This window comes from Rhinolophus sinicus, linkage group LG02 (genome assembly GCF_036562045.2).
Source record: "Rhinolophus sinicus isolate RSC01 linkage group LG02, ASM3656204v1, whole genome shotgun sequence".
Classification (NCBI taxonomy): Eukaryota; Metazoa; Chordata; class Mammalia; order Chiroptera; family Rhinolophidae; genus Rhinolophus; species Rhinolophus sinicus.
This window is the reverse complement of record NC_133752.1, coordinates 94,003,031-94,020,616: the sequence shown is the minus strand read 5'-3', so window position 1 is coordinate 94,020,616 and position 17,586 is coordinate 94,003,031. Positions and strand designations below refer to the sequence as shown.

Below are 17,586 nucleotides of genomic sequence, written 5' to 3'. Positions count from 1 at the left end.
CTAGTGTAGACTAAACACATTAGTATTATTAAATGGGGGTAAAACAGACGCGGTTGAAAGTGAGGGCACGTCAACTGGACCCAGACCCGGTCATACTTCTCCTTCGGTGACAAGTCAGGGTGCTTCCAACACGAAAATAGAAATGTAACATTCAACTGGACGAATTAATTTTTGACGGATTTACGGTATGATTTTCTTTCAAGCCGTATTCATTGGTTCTTTCGATCCCTAGAGCGGTCCAAAGACAGAGATATAAACAAGCACTTTATGCTTTGCGGAAACCCCTTAACAGTATCTCCCAAAGAAAGATCAAGACACTTTGTGAATTTCCCCCAGATAATGCCTCATATTCCGAATGACTGATCAGAGAACTCCGGTATTGTTAAATAAAATGAGAGGAAGGCGAGTGACGTGGGAGTCGAACAATGGCATTTCTGAATCAGTTTGCTTGATTGACATTTGGGAGCTTCATGACCCCAGGGAATAGGACTCATTACGGTGAATACACCAAAACATCAACCAAGATTAGAACTCTAGATCCTGTTTTAATCCCATTTCAGTCTAAATTATAGTGGGAAAATATAAAATCCAAAAGGAGAGAATTATTCCGTCATATATTGACCTGAAGTTTTAATTGTTCTGATGGGAAAATAAGTGGAAAACCGATATACTCTTTCACTTCAGCAATAGCACTAACAATTAAGGAAAGTGTGTTTGGTAGTGTAGGTACTAAGAATATGTAAGTGGTATAAAATATTTTATACTTATTTGGGGAGACATACTGTAGAAATACACAGGAACCTTTTTTTTTTTTTTTTTTTTTGCATGTGTGAGAAAAAATATAACCCCCCTCTACTGGATAAAAAGCAAGGGTCATCAGCAAATTGATGCTAAGCAATGGATATCTTAAAGGTGGAGTCTAAATTTCCATTATTACTTGGAAGACTTCTCTATTTCTTGGGAGGGGAATTTGTTTTTAATGTCAGAAGTTGGGTTAAGGGGTGGCGGGTTAGCTCAGTTGGTTAGAGCGTGGTGCTAATAACACCAAGGTTGCTGGTTAGATCCTCGTATGGGCCACTGTGAGCTGCGCCCTCCTTAAAAAAAAAAAAAAAAAAAAAGTTGGGTTAACATGTAAATTTAACCCAGGAAATTGTTGAGAGCTGATCTTCAATTCAATTCAGGTTGGGAAAAACGGAATGTGTTTAAGCAAAGTCTATTTTTAACCACAGGAAAGTGTGAGATAATGTGGGTTGTTTTGGTTAGGTGGGGGTATATAATCTATGGCAACTTCACTATACAAAATTGTTTGATTCTTCAATGGAATTTATCCTCAAACCTCAGACACTCCAAGGACTGGAAATCTTAAGTAATGTATATTAAATCAAACCAACAGAACACAGACAAAGCTGGTAAAAGATAGTTATATTCTCCTGTTTTTTTTCAGTAGGTAAATTACAGCAAAGGAGATTGAAACAGGAAGATATAAAAATGAAGCAAATATGTTATAAATAATTGACTAGAAAGGATTGATGCACAATATAGCTTCACAACCTTATATTTTGACGGGGAGATTTTAATGGGAAGTCTCTGTTTTTGTATGGGAACTGGGAATCATAAGAATTATTTATGCAGCAAGAAGGAACAAAATTAATTATTAGGAGCTCGGTAATCACCAAATAAACTCTGAGCTTTGAGGTTAAAAATAGACGACTATCTCCATGTTCAATTACACAGTATCAATTACTAATACAACTGATGTTTCAGCGTCTCAGCGAGACCAGATACCATCTTCTATGGCGATATCTTGGTATTAATTAATGACTGCTTTATTCTCATTATTCTCAAGGAAAAATAGGGGTCGTGTCACATTAAAATTAAGATTATCTTAGTTTATCTGGGCTCTTAAAGATTATTCAAAGTAATTATATTTTGAATTAACAGAGGTAGGCAATTTATCTCGTTATTTTTTGTTCAAAGACAGAAAATAAAGATCAGAAATAAGCAAAGTTTCATTTTGAAGACAGAACCAAACAAACATGTCTTGACTTTTGCGATATTTCCCTTGCTAAAGGGGGAATGAGGGAACTGTGAAAGACGTGACTTTGCAAAGTCAAGTCCTTTTTAAAAGACTCGGATCGAAATTCTTGCTATGCAACAAGGATTCAGGTTTGATTAATTTTCTGCAAGCGGCGTGACAGCGGTGTTTTAAAAGATTAATTAAAATGGAAGTGATATGGAGCAGGAATTCAACCTGCAGGGGTGTCCCTGGCGCCTTGGGGGGGCTTTTTCCATCGAGTCCCAGGCCCAAACTGCGGGCTTTCCCGAGCCTGGGACGCAACTCCGCGTCTCCTGGAGAGGAACGCGGAATTTGGCAGGGCGCCCGCCTGGCCGCCTGGCATCCCGAGCTGGCCGCCAGCTCTCCGGGGTGGGGACGGGGTGTGTCCGGGGGAACCCACTGCGGAGAGAACCGCTGGCGCGGCTCTCAACGTGCCAGGGAGGTCCAGGGTTACGCAGGGAGGCCGAAGAGGACTCTAGAAAGCTTTGAGCTGTCTGCACCGCGCCGCCTCCACTGCTGGGGGGGGGGGGAGGGGACCACCCCTTCCAGATCTCGTACGTGCGGGTGCGTGGATGGCACTATGTGAAGGCGCCTCCACAGAACTGAGGACATAGGGGGCTCGGCTGGGCTGCGACCGCCCGGGCCAGGGCGTGGGCCTGCCGGGCGGTCCCGCCTCGTTAACTCGGACCCGGGACTCGCGGAGGCCCTCACGGCTCCGTTGCCCGGCCACGTCCTCCTACCTTCCGGCTCCCTTTCCCGCCCCAGCTTCTCCCCTCCCCCCCGCATCTCCGTCCCCTCTCTTCACGTCGCGCCGCCTTCGCCCAAGTGAGAAATTAAGCTGAGCGCAGTTGTAACTGTACTCAAGATACAATCGCGGGAGCCCTCGGGTCGCGCGCGGCGGAGAGGCGAGGCGGGGCGCTCCCGAGAGGTTGGGTGGGGGAGAAGGGAGCGTTCGTTTGCAATTCGCCTCCCCTGACACGAACTACGGTGTCCCCTTCTCTCCAGCTGGGGGCTCGGGACCCAGGCGGGCTGGGTTGTGAGCCCCAGGGCTCCACAGCGAAGCGGAGGAGGTGCGGGCCTTCCGCCGTGTGGCGGAGCCGGGAAACCCCTTCCTCTGCGGCGGGTCCCAGGGGTCGGGGTGGCGGGGGTTCTAAAAGCGTCCCTGGGGATTCTCTGCGCCGCGACGGCGACGTGGTTTCTCCTCCCCCTCGCGTCTACCTCTCTCACCCTCTTCCCAGAGACCTCGGAGGTGGCGGAGGAATGGGAAGGGAGGAGGGTAGACATGGAGAAGGCCTTGGAGCCGGAGCTCGGGGGCTGGCGGAGTCCGGCTCGGAAAGGTAGCATCAGTACGCGAAGGAAAGGGCCGTTGGGACCCCGAGGACTCGTCTGGGGAAGGCTGTGGCTGTGGGGTGAGGCGAGAGTCCTTTTCCTTCCGAGTGGCGTGTGGGGACCTCTTCTCCGGGGAACCTTCACCCAGCAGCTCCCAACCTCGAGAACAAAGGGTCTGGGAAGCACTGCCAGGGTCGGGGAGCGGAGGTGGCGGGAGGCAGGAAGGCAGGCGGTGGGGGCAGGGAGGGCGCCTCCCCACATTTCCTCTCGCGGCCGAAGGAAAGCTCCCTTCAGCCGACGCCTCAGTGAGGCCGCTTCAAAATCCAGGAGAGCTCGGGTTCCTTACCTAACGGCTCCACTCGCTCCCTTCCTCCCCTAGCGTCCCCACCCCCTCCCGGGATCGCGGACCCAAAGCTGCGAGGAGGAGGCGGCGGCGGCGGCGCGGGCGGAACCGCGGGACAGCAGCGCCTCCTGCAGGTGCCGGACGCCTCCGCAGCCACCGCGCAGCGCTAGCGCTTAAGGTGGAATCCGCCGGGTTCCCACCCGCGGGTTCCGCTTTTCTGCAACCCAGATTCCACCGCTGCAAGTCTCCTTCGCAAAGCTGTCCAGAACTGTTGGAGTCTGCCGGACCTGCTGCTATTTCCTTGATCCCTTGGCCCCATTACCTGCGGGACTTCGTCCACGGATGCCCCGGTATCGATTTCGGCAATCACAACTGATAGTTCCCTGCTGGTATAAAAGGTATCAAAGGATGTGTAAGTCACGCGTCAGGCCAGAAAGACCAGAAAGGCGTTTCTTTAACCTGAAAGCAAACTTTTATTTTAATAAGTTAAAGGGAGGAGGTCAGAAGGAAAGGGTCGCCGAGGGCTGACTTATCTATGGGTGTGCGGGATCCAAGTGCTCAGGATGAGACTGGCTGTCCGGGGAATCTCATTCAGCGCCTGCAGCCCCGCAAACTAGTGGGCAGGTGCGGGTGGGTGCAAAAAGCCGGAAAGGAATGGCTGGCGCGCAGGGAACCCCTTTTGCGCATCTCGGGCGCCTCGAGCTTCAGCCCACTCTCGCCAGGATGCTTTGTTTATTTGGTGAAAGCAGGGAACGTGGAGAGGATGAAAGGGCAGTTTTCCTTTCTTTCCTTTTCAACTTAATTTGCGTATGAACTCATCGTTTCTTGGATATAAGTGTCTTCTGCGAACTCGAGATTCTTGGGGGACAAACCTAGGAGCCCTGAGCGGGACACGAACAACGCAACTCTGGTCCCGGTGCCATCTGCAGTCAATTTCTTTCCTTTGCTCTTTCTTGCTCCTTGTCCTGGAGAGGGGGCCTCCCGGAGGCTGCCCTACGACTCCCGCACAACCCAGGATCTGGAACCGCGGAAGAAAGCTCAGGCAGGCCCCGTCGCGGGGGAGAGGAGGCGGGCTGCAGTCCCCGCGTGAAGTTTACCGGCATCGTGGGAGCCTCCCTTCCTGGGGGGGGGCACAGACTAGGCTCCACCTTGCCGGCCCCGCCCCTGGGAAGCCGAGGCCACAGGCTGGGCGGCCGCGGGGGAAGCTCGTCCCGGCAGGTGCCGCAGGGTCACACCCGCCCCGGGGGTTGCAAACCGCAAGTGAAAGTCGAGAGGGGCTGGAGTTTTTCCTCTAATCCGTTTTACACTGTGAAAACCGCAAAGCTGTCGCCTAGGCGGCCACTTTTAATTGGGAGGCAAACAGGCGACAAACCAAAACAAACGTGAGAGCTGACTTTCTTTCCCGATGTGTTTCCTTCTCAACAAAAAGCTCGCTCTCTAAAAGGAAACCGATCCATCGTGCACACGTTTGCTCGCTTCGGGGCCTGGGCTGGGGAGCGCAGGGGGGCGGCGGCGCCCTCGCGCTTGTTACAGCCTGACTGTACCCCTCTCCCCCACACCCTTCCGGGGGCTTCTCCGGGCCTCAGTCTCCAACCCTCTCCCGCTTCTCCACCGGTCCTGTGGAGGCCACACGCTCCATGCAAGCCGCATCCGGCACGTTCTCGCTGGGGCTGAAGGGCAGATGTGGGCACTTGGGTGTTGGGGGCTCCGAGCGCGTTGCATTGGCCCCAGATCCAGGTTCCTCCGAAGCCCGGGCTATAAGAGTAGGGGTTGGGCCACCAATCCAGGGGCTCGCAGAGCCACCAGAAGTACTTGCAGACGCGCTTCGAGTCTCGCAGCTTTTCTCGCGGTGGGGGGTGGGGACGGGAAGCACATGTTGGTAGAGACACTGCGTGGCGCCAGAGCAGACTCTCAACTTACTGCGCGCCCAGCCCCTCGGGGGGATTCCCCTCCACCTGAGAATTGAGGAGAGCTGAGGGCGCAAATAGGTGGGGGCGGGGGAGGGGACCGCCCGGGTCAGGTGGGCGAGTCCCAGGATAGCGGGAGTCCCCTTCCCACGTTGATGTGTTAAGGGGCCTACGTGGAAAGTCATTATTAGACACACTTGCGGTCGTGGAGGTAGAAAGAGGGAAGGAAATCAAAAGAAAGAAGGAGACAACCTTTCGTTCAAAAAGAAAAACTAGGAAAAACGGAGTGGTCAAACTGTGGAGAAGGAGGGAGGGAAGGAAAGATGGAGAAGCCTTTCCTTCTTTGTTCTTTAAGAGCCGCAGCACTTTCTTTCTAAATCAAAATACAGAGAGGCGGTCCTTGGAGAATGTTTATATAATTGAGAGATAACTGCTCATTAGTTCTCTTGTAAAGCATTTGCTGAGTTGAGCAAAGTTTTTAGAAGGTTCTTTCTCACCCAGCCCCTGTTTGAAGCTCAACTCATTTTTATTTAAAGCAGATTTGAGATAAAAATTTCAGGAGAGAAAAATGTGTATATGCATCTGAACACATATGCACATGCAACAGACTTTGTATTCCTTCTAGTCTATCTCTAGCACAAGAGATTCTATAGTAAATTATATATGATGGCTGCTTTTTTCTAGTATTGTATTGTCACCAGAGAGAAAAGTCCTGACTTATCTTTTTCTCCCCTCCCCATTAATAAATCTCCTAAGAGAGATAACTCTCATTATACGATTGTGGCTACCCCCGCCCTTTCTGGCCTTCTTTCTTTCCCACACAGAACACACACACAGAATATACATCATGTTCAGACCTTCCCCTAATCATCTGGTAATGTATGATCTATAAATCTATGACCATGTTTGAAGTTTCTATTGAAGCTGGGAACGCTGTTTAGGACCTACTTTTGCTCTGCACTGTGTGTGCACTTCATCAGGGATCTTTGCTAAACCAGTAAAATGATTACTTTTGCTTTGAATTTATTTCTTTGTGATTAAATGGAAAATAGCATTAATGAACCATTTAAACAGTATTTTTATATCAATATTAACAAATAATACAAACACACCATAATTGTTCCGAATGTTCAGCATGATGGCTTCCCATTTGCAGTCATATTTTGGCAAAACTATTTCACATTAATTGAAAACGACTAAAACAGTGCATGCATTCCATACAGAGAGGCTTATTCACTGAGCTTTACCTCCAACAATTTAAACTATCTGGTTCAAATTACTTAAGTAATTCCTACTGAAGGAAGGGTTGGAATAATTTGTGCTTTGGTCTTTTCAGGAAGCTTTAATTAAACCTGATTTTTTGTGAAAAATAAAAGTAAAACAATACAATAATCCCTTAAGTGGTCTTGTATAATAATATGTGATTGTTATAAAAAAAAATGTGTGCCCAAAGTATATTTAACGAAACTAGATGAATACAAATATAAATGTCGTTAGGTTGTTTTTCCAGTGTTTTTGTCTCTCAAATGTAAGACACGTAGGAATTGAGAACATGCACTTTAATGTGTTCTGATAATAAGAAAACCATTGCTGGTTTTCTCAGAGGAGCACGGTTATCTAGGGGCAATGCCAAAATCATTAGATCAGCATTATCTTCCCTATCACATCATTGTCTACGTAAAATTCTATCTTAGGCAAGACACAAGAATATTATGTTTGTTACAGAAGCTTGAAAATACAATAGAATTTGAAGTATTGAAAATATGATTCTCAGTTGAAAGTGTCATAGAAGTTGCAGAGGTACAATATCTCTTTTTGAGATGGCTTTAATAATGACTGACTTTAATAATGTTGGAAAATATGGAAAAATTTCAATAGCAGGCAAGATGTGATGAATGGACACAAGGAACAATGAAGCTATTGACAAAACATGCTAACTTTTAGAATTCTATATAAATTATTGTTTTTCCTCCTAGTGCAGAGGATGACACCCAAGTGCATCAATGTTCATCAGACGCAGGGTAATAAAAATGTGAGTGACAGTCAATGGACTGTGAATGTAATATGATTGTTAGTGTAGGTGGGTGAGTGCACTGAAATATTTGTTCCTGTTTTAAAAAGGTCTGTGGTCCTCAGTTGAGATAGGGAAAGTTTGTAGAAAATTGAGGCCAGGAAGGAGAAGAGGGAAAGAAGGCTAAAAAAGGAATAAAGCAAATTCAGTGATTTAAAAACAAAAACTATTTGTTTTCTATTTTAGATTTGACTTTAGTCAGTTGTTCCTGCCAGCTATTCAGATGAAATAAATGGAATATCGCTTAATAGGCAGATGCTCTGATACATTTTCTTCCTAAAGGATTTGATTCCTGGCGTCCAAAGGAAACTGGAATTCAAGTTAGTATTAGAACTTGAATTTGTTCTGCCAGAGTGAAAATTGGTTCCATTAGGCGTCAGTCACAGAACTCTTACAGACCTGCCTAGAGCTGTGGATAAAATGTATCCAACTAGCTGAAATAATAAAGTCTTAAGTAATGCTGGATGTGCTTTGGGAAACCATCCAGGGGGTTTTAATTTTTTTTTTAATGAAAGTTTCCTAATTTTATAGTCCTCGCAAATCTAAAACAAGTCTAATTAAGGTGATCAGGGTGAGTGAAAGCTTAATGCCTGACCCTTTAGAGATAAGATAATAAGAGTAACTTAAAATGTGAAATATTTAATTGTGTGCAATCTTTAGCAAGGATTCATTCCTGGAAATTTTTCTTACTGGCCCATATTTCCTCTTGTTGAAAGTTTATAATGCTCTGGGGGAAACCCTTGGAAGAAGTGATGTGTCAGACAGATATATCCAAAAGCTTAAAAGTAAGTGTCTGACGATATAAATACAAATTTAAACAACAGCCACAAAAAGGAAAATCAAATGTACCGTAGATGAACAGTTATATCCAGTATATTAAAATCAATGGGAAAAGTGTGCATGTTATCCAAAAGTTCTTAATTTGTTAAATTTAGTATGGTCAAGTAAATTCAAGTCATAATACATGGATTTATGTACATAAATGTAATGATCATTCATAAATTAAAACTGGAACCCTAGCATATTCCTTATATGAAAATATTTGATAGCTTTCATTAAATAATTAATTGTACATTATAAGAATTTAAAAATTACTAATGAGAAATAGAATATTAGATTTAATAGAAAAATTAAAATAAAATTTAAATTCTCAATTTATCATAGAAATCTATTTTCTATTACTTTTCCTTTTGAGCAGAAAATTTGATAACTTATTATTTGGCATCGATTTCTCCTATGTATTTTGTTATTTACTTGTGAACAAATGTTATCAGCTAAGTCAATAGTACCAAATACAGTGATCATACAATTTCAGAAGTGGTGTTTTGACGTGAATTCAAATTTAGAAGTATTTATGGGTAACTCAGAAAGCTTAGTTACTTTAGTTAATTATTTTCTTATTCTGGGCTTGTCTTATGCCACCAGATTTTTAACATTTTTTGGTCTTGATTTGGCAGATTTTCAAGAAGTGTAAAAACAAATGCTATCTTCAACAATGTTTGCAATTTGGGACTTGAACTGAGCCTGTCCAAGTTCTTTAACAAATGGTTAAAAGTAGATGAAGGAAGCAGTTTGCATTTCTTTTACTGATTAAGAAAAGAAATTGAGGAATATTGCTCCAAATAAATTTAGTGTTTTTTTTTTTTTTCTCTTACAAGATACCTGTTGGCTCCAAAAATCATTGAACAACAAAAATGCCCCCATTAAAAAGTAGTTCTGTAGACTTTACCAGAAGTTGTATGTCAGAGTCTGGCTCTTCCAAGGTTTTTCCCCCTTCTAGATTCAGAGGAGATTGCTTTGCCCAGTGGGAGACTTGCTATTCCCAACAAGTGTGGAAAAAAATGCAATAGGCTGTTTCAGGAGTGTTGCCTTTGACAGCTTGTCTCAGGGAACTTAATATTCTAGGTGGCAGTTGGCCAAAATAAGTAGGAAACTTAGGTAACTGCCAAGCTACAATACTGATGAAAGTATTGCCATTGCTAACCAGAAAGTGGAAGGAAAGTTTCTGTATTAAAAAATAACTCAAAATTGAATGGCTACTGGTGAGGGAGAACTACCCCTAGTGTGTGTATGTATGTGTAGGAGGAAGGATAAATATTTGTTGATTTTTATAACCATCTTATAAAGAGTCTATTTGAGAATCAATTTTATAAAAAAAAACGTACAACAAAGCTGTTTGAGAGTAGTTTTGTTTATTTGAATACTGGCTTCCCGTTATGTTTTAAAAATCAGAATTACATCATTAACAAATATTGGTCTGAGCTATGAAATAATATACAGCGGAATCACAACAATTGTTTTGATGGCCGCAAGTTGGTCCCATTCCCGAATGCACAGCCCTCTGCAATGCAACTTGGCTCCTCACAGTGAGGAGCAGAATCTCTTCTCCATCCCTGGGGACATGGGCTGGCCTTGTGACTTACTTTGACTAGTTGTATATGGTGCAGTGATGTTGTGCAAGTTCTGGAATTTAGGCCTCAAGAAGCTTTGCAGCTTCCACCTTTGTCCTCTTGGAATATCATGTCATGAAGAAGCCTGGGGTGAAAGATCATGAAGAGGGAAGGGCCCTGCTGTCTCAGCTATTCGTGCCGAGCCCAGTCCCCAGCACACCCACTGGCTGAATGTTGCTCTATGAATGAACCCAGGCAAAAGCAGCAGAAGAACCAACCACACAGTCAACAGAATCATGAACAACAATAAGCCACTGTTGTTTGAAGCCACTAGGCTTTGAGGTGGTTTGTTGCACAGCAATGGGTAACCATACTTGTCTTGTTATCTGCAATTATTACAATCAGATAAAGTTGAGAGGGAATTTGTTGATAGAGCAAGTGTTTAAACTGTGATCAGATTAAAGCACTCAATTTTTAAAGAACCTGAGTTAGCGTTTGTGAAAACGCCACAGGCCCAAGGTTACTGCCTGTGATTGTTACCGTGATATTTAATTTTCACCCTGAGGCTGGTGAGATTTAAGGAAGTCATGTGATTTTTATGTCATCCACACAGCAACTCACTGAAACAGGCAGGGTGGATATTATCCACATTTTAAAGATGAAGAAATAGGCTCAGGAAAGGAGCAGAAGTGTTGAGACCAACAAGCGGCTTGAGAAGGGATATCCCTGGGGGGATGTCAATGAACCTCATTTTTCTTCCCTGGAAAACGAAGAGATTGTATTAGAGGATTTCTGAAGTTCCTTTAGTCGTGTCAGAGGTCTCAGGCTGGGCCACATTAATCAGAGCCAGTGGAGAGAAGGGATTTGAGACCAACAGGAACAGAAGCTGAGAGAAACCAGCCTGCATGAGGCCTAGGCATCTGGATTTAATGGAAAGCCCTTCATTCACTTCATTCATTTAACAATAAATTGCTGAGTGTTTTTTTTAATGTGCCCTGCGTTGTTCTAGGCATTGGCGTTATGATGGCAAATAAATCCCCCTAAATATCTGTTCCTGTGGGATTTATTTTCCGGTAGGGTGCTCGTGACAACAAGTAAACAAACACACCAATTTCAAATAGAAATAAATGCTATAAAAATAAGAGTAACCTAATAAATAATGATGGTAGTGGGTGTAGAGGACACCTTCGAGTAGGTGGTCAGGGAAGGCCTCTCTGAGATGACATTTGAAGATGACATGGGTTCAAGTCCTGGTGCTGCTACTGATTAGCTACGTGGCATGAAACAACCAAGTTACCTCTCTGAGCCTCAGTTTTCTTATCTGTTATAAGTGGGGCTAATCATAGAAGGTAGTTGTGTAGAATCAATGAAGTAATGCATGTAAGATGTCTGGTATAGATAAGGCACTCAATAAATATTCGTTTCCTTTAACTCTTCTTTCTTCCAATCGGTGTGGCAAGCTCAGGTATGGTCCCTTCAGTGTGGACACTATTGACTGGGTGGGATAATACTTCATTGTGTAGGACTGCTTGTGTACATTGCTGGACAGTTAAGAAATCTGGTCCCTAGCATCTACATCAGTAGAATTCCCCAGTCATTTTGACAGTCTAAAACCATCCTGTGTCAGTTAGCTTTTGCTGAGTAACAAATCAGCCAAAACATAATGGCTTAAAATAAAATAAAAATATTGTTTCTCCTGATTCACTGGGTTGGGGTCTGGGCTTCCACTCTGAGCCAGATTCAGTGAGGTTGAAGGGTCTCAAATGGCCTCCCTCACATATCTGGAGCCTCTGCTAACACTGCTGGGATGGCTGAGTCTCTCCCCATAGGTCTCTCATCATCTAGGAGGTTAACCTGGGCTTCTTTATAAGGTGGTTGCAGCATTCCCAGAAGCAAGAGATAGCAAGCCCCAATCAATAAGCATTTTTTGAAGCCTCTGCTTACATCACCTGTGCTCTTGTTCTGTTGGCCAAAGTAAGTCATATGGCCAAACTCAAATTCGGAGGGTAGACAAATGGACTCCAACTCTTGATGGGCAGGGAGCTGCAAAGTCAAGTAGCAAAGGAACATACATACAGCAATGAGGAAAATTTGTGGCCATTTTTTCCCCAGTTTATCCAAGTCCATGCTCTGGCTACAAATTATTCATATTCCTTGTTCCTCCCACATGTGAAATATGCTTATCCACATTCCAAGACCCTCAAAATTCTCATGCCAATTTTTGTGTTAAACTTGAAGTTTACTATCTTTTGATCTGTGCCAGATCTGACTGTGACTAAGGCTCTTTGGGTATGGCTATTCTGCTTTGCTTTTTAAAAAGTTGTCATGTATTGGGGTGGCCAGTTAGCTCAGTTGGTTAGAACATGGTGCTCTTAACAACAGGGTTGCCGGTTTGATCCCCACATGGGTCACTGTGAGCTCCGCCTTCCATAACTAGATTGAAACAACTACTTGACTTGGAGCTGATGGATCCTAGAAAAACACACTTAAATAAAAGTGAAAAAAAAAAAAGGTCATATATTACATAAAATTTACTGTTTTAGCCATTTTTAAGTGTAGAGTCCACTGGTATCAAGTACATTCATGTTGTGCAACCATCATTACCATCCATCTCCAGAAATTTCTTCATCTTGTAAAACTCTGTACACATTACACAACTTCCTATTCCTTCTTTCCCCACAGCCCCTGACAGCCACAGTTCTGCTTTCTGTCTCTGTATATTTGACTGCTCTAAGTATCTCCATGAGCAGAATCATAGTTTTTGTCCTTTTGTGACTAGCTTGTTTGACTGAGCATAATGTCCTCAAGTTTCATGTACGTTGAAGCATGTGTCAGAGTTTATTCCTTTGTTGGGTTGAATAATATCCCATTGTATGCATATGCCATATTTTGTTTATCCAGCTGTGTACATAGCAATCATTGGTTCATAGCAATTCTGAAATCCAACTGGTCACATGTAGTCAGATTCCCCTACTCTGGGGACAGGGAATGTTCCTTGATTAGTGCCTGGCACTGCTCTGTGGAGTGGCTTCCTAGTCCATTGCTCTTTGAGACTCTTAGTTCCACCCTCAGGGATCTTGGCTCTACTCTCTGAGATACCCTATTTACTATAAGAAATGGCCTATGTTTGTAGCTGAGTAGTCTCCTCAATCTGCTTCCTAACTATAGAAACACGGGGGCCAAGAGGTCTACTTGTAATTTGGACAATCTCAGTCTCTTTTAGTCTGAGCTGATGCAAGTCCCTTAAAAAATTGTGGGCTTTCTATGCATCACATGTATAGTTCACTCCATTAAGTAAAATCACACCTGCAATTCTTTTTAAGACAGGCCCACCCTTTAGACTTCTTTATAGCTATTTTTGGATTTGGCCTCTTTGGGACTATGTCCTTAAGATTCATTGAAGCCCTTTTGACTAACTGAGAGTATCTACTAGGCACCACCTTTAATGTTTCTGAAGTTTTAGCAAAGGGTCTGATAGCTAAATCCTTGATTTGATCTTTACCCTGAGGCTGTTTCTCACACTGAAAATCTTTTTGCTGCCTGGATCAGCTGGAGATGTGAAACAGTTTTGTTTTCCAACAGAAGCAAGTACTGAATTTTCCATTTCTTTTAAATTCTGCTTGAAAATGATAGTTCCATCTTTTGTGCCCCTCCCCCCCACCGTACTTTCTCACATACATCTAGGATTAACCAACTGGTACTTTCAACATTTTGCTTGGAAATCACTGTAGCTAGATCCAAAAGTTCATTAGGTACATTTTTTATGTTCTAAGTTACCACAGGTGACAGTGTTGCCAACTGTTTTACTGCTATACAGTAAGTCCTCACTTAATATCTTCAATAGATTCTGTGACTTTAAGTGAAACAACATATACCAAGATCAATTTTACCATAGGCTAATGATATAAACAAAAGTTAAATTGCTATGTCATATTATGAACATTATAACAAAATGACATCAAATGAAACGATGTTATGCAAGGACCTACTGTATGACACAAATCACCCTTCCACCCTGCAGTGGTCGTTTTTCATCACTTGTAGTCAACCAGGTTGACAATAGCACAGTTCAGCACACACTCCATACAATTTTTCCATGACTCCTGGGGAAATAGTACCACTTTACTTGAGGTCCATTGTGAGAGGCATAGAAATACAGAAGTGCCATTATGGTTTTGAATGATTGGTCTAACTCTAGGTTCTGTTGGAAAATAGAATCCAGCCTGATTATTCTTGGTGTCCAAGAATTATCTACAGTTGTGGGTTCCAACACTTGATTTCACATTAACCTCTAGGCCCACTGTCATCTGTCTCCATTAAAACTAGTCTTTTCAAGGGTACTAATGACATCCTTGATGTTAAATCGAATGAACACTGTTTGGTTTTTACATTATTTGATTTTTTTTTTTTTTTTGGAGGAGAGTGAGTATGAATTGTCGACCATTTCTTCCTTCATATTCTTTCTTTCTGTGGTTCCTAGAATGGTTTCTTCTTTTGAGATTTCTTTTGTTCTGTCCATCTTTTAAATATTCATGTTAGGGTTGAATGCAAGGTTCTCCTCTATTCAGTGGTGTGTGCTGGAGCTGGCTTGCAGCAGCTCTTAAAAACCAACTAGATGCATCTCGTCACAGCTCCATCCATGCTCAGTGATGACAAGTTAGTAGTTTGACATTGACCACAGTGGGAGTATTTACACCACAGACATCAGCAAATGCTACAAATTAGGGCTTCTTTTGCTGGAGAGTTGATTGTTAGACACTTAACAGCACATCACTGCTTTTCTGACTCTTCACACTCTCCCTGGATAATCCACAGTTATGGTTTCAAGCACCATCTCTATATTGATGACCATCATGTCTTTCATCTCCAGTTAAGATCTGTCTTTAGGCCCCGCTTTTCAAATACCTTCTGGCTTTCTTTGACTGTTCCATAAGCATATCAGATTTCCCCTTAAAATAGCTCTCTCTCTCTTTTAAGTCTCTCTCAGTGAGTGGCACCATCCTTGTCCTTGTCTCCCCCCATTCCTTATTCAAACTATCACCAAATATGCTCAGTTACTACTCCAGTTCTTTCTAAAATCCATCTTTTCTTCTTCATACCCACTGCAACAACCCTGGATTGAAGACTCCTTATGATAAAGCCCTGTTTACCTTTGCAGCTTCCTGGCTTATCACAACTTCCTTGACATTTTTCATTCCAGCCACATCACACCAAGGTCTTTCACCTCTGGGGTTTTAATGTGCAGTGCCCTCTATCTGAAATGTTCATCTTTTAACTTAGAAACCACTTCTTCTCTGTGCAGAGACAATGCTGTTTGTTCACCAAATCATTTCATTTTCTTCCCTTAGCCCAAGAAGCCTACATGACCCATCTTTCTTGCATTGAGGTGGGGTCATGTGGCTGTCTCTGGCTAATGGAATGTAAATGAAAGTTATGTGTGTTATTTCCAGGCCCAAGTTGTTAAATATTTCATGTGCCTTTTCCTTTCACACCACCATCCCCCACCCACCCCCACTCCTGACCCATACGCCCACTGGCTGATGCTGGGATAGCCTTGAATCTGTAAGTTGGTTTGGTCACAACATAGAAGCTGCCTCAGTCTCTGAGATGCCTTTAAAGGAGAGCACCGAGAACTCCGCCTGAACTTAACAACAACAACAAAGAATATTCATTGTGTTAAATCACTGACACTTAGAGATTGTTTTACCACCTAGCAATAAATGTTCTGATTAATGAAGTTTGGGCACCTGCTCCTACCTCCCCTTCGAGACTTGCTTGAGTACGCCTCTACCTATTCCCATAGCACTCTGTACTTATTCCTAATACAGAACTTCTCGCTATATAACATAAATGCCTGTTTTCTTGTTTCTTTCTGGCAGCTGTAAGCTCTCTGAGGCCAGAGATGGTACCCTTTTTTTATGGCTGCCTAGCACAGCATCCAGCACAACTGTAACTGGTTTGCCAGCTTTCTGCACTAATACAGACACCACTTTTATCCTTTCTATTAATCAATTGAGGCTTCATATTTGAATGAAGTCCAGAATCTCTCTTTTGAAGCAGTCCTCTTCTAGCCAGCCATCCAAGCATAATAAGGGCTTATTCAGTCCAGAGGGATAAGTTCTGCTCTCAAACATCAGGCAGAGAAAGAGCAAGAGCATTGAATCAGTTCATCAGTGAGCTCCGGGTTCTGGGCTGCTGCCCCTCAGTTCATTGCACATGTGTGGTTCAGCCCAGGCCTGGTCCCTGTTGCAGGAATGATGCCCCTGCTAGTCCAGATCTCCACAGAGGTCCACATGTAGGCGCCCAAAGAGCAGCTCTTCTAGTTCACATTCATGTTCAGTCATTATTCCCAAGGCCAAACCACTGGATAAGATAGTTGGGTCCAGAGAAGCTTGCCATTCTGTTTCACACTCTATCAGAGTTATTCCTCCTCTGTGGCCTTCTAGGCTCTGATATGGGACCTGGGTCATCTGTGTAGAATTCCCCACTATGGTGAGTTCCCCTTTGAAGCCTTTGTGTTCTTTGTTCCCACCAGTTCTCAAGACTTAAGAGTGGTGACAAGGACATTGGCTCCAAGGGAAGGTGTTAGGATTTGGTCACTTTTCTCCCTGGATGCTTCTTGGTCTCCATGCAATTTTACCCACAGTGACTGTCTCTGTGTACAGTCTTCGAGGGACAGACTTTTTCAGACCACAAAAGGTCCTCTTACCCCTTTTCCCAGAGCACCAGGTGCCTGTTCATCAAATATTTACATAACTAATAAAGGTCACTCACAGATTTTTCCTGAACTAAAAGCAGATCCACTCTCAAGTGACTTTCTCTGCTCAGTTAAACCAACAGTTCTCAAATTTGTTTAGTCTCAGGACACCTTTTTACTCTTAAAAGTTATTGAACTTTTATTTTGGAGGTCCTGTTTATCTATATTTACTATATTAGAAATTCAAATAGAGAAATTTAAAAAATATATATTCATCAATTCATTTAAAAACAATAACAAACCCTATATATGTTAATGCAAATAAAATATGTTTTATAAAAATAGCTATACTTTCCAAAATAAAAATGATTTAATGAGAAGAGTGAGGTTGTTTTACTTTTTTGTAAACACCTTTACTATCTAGCCTAATAGAAAAAACTGGATTCTCATGTTTGCTTCTGCATGCAATCTGTTTCGGTATTTTGTTTTGGTTGAAGTAGCTGGAAAATGGAGAAGCATTTTAGTGGTTTTTTTTAGATAATTATAGATATTATTCTTTGATATCACACCAAAACTTGACAAGTGGTAGTTTGTTAAAATTTAGTTGCAATCATATCAAATTCGTTGACCTATTCTGCACTTTGACGGATCTTTTCCCCATACATAACTTTGTTGCTTCAGCTTTGGTCACATGGAAAATACTGTCTCACCAAAACGTTGACACATCTCCTTAAACAATATTAAAAGAAACCAGGGGCTGGCCCGGTGGCTCAGGCGGTTAGAGCTCCATGCT

General features: G+C 43.1%; 1 protein-coding gene across 1 annotated transcript; it reads left to right on the top strand.

Annotated features, from left to right (window-relative positions):
• The first annotated feature begins 2,233 nt into the window (after window positions 1–2,233).
• LOC141570008 (uncharacterized) lies at window positions 2,234–17,045 on the top strand. The gene is made up of 3 exons (XM_074324833.1): window positions 2,234–2,498; window positions 2,922–3,393; window positions 3,765–17,045. Exons 1-3 carry the CDS (start codon window positions 2,234–2,236, stop codon window positions 4,102–4,104), a joined length of 1,077 nt encoding a protein of 358 aa, XP_074180934.1. The 3' UTR covers window positions 4,105–17,045.
• Window positions 17,046–17,586: the final 541 nt, after the last annotated feature.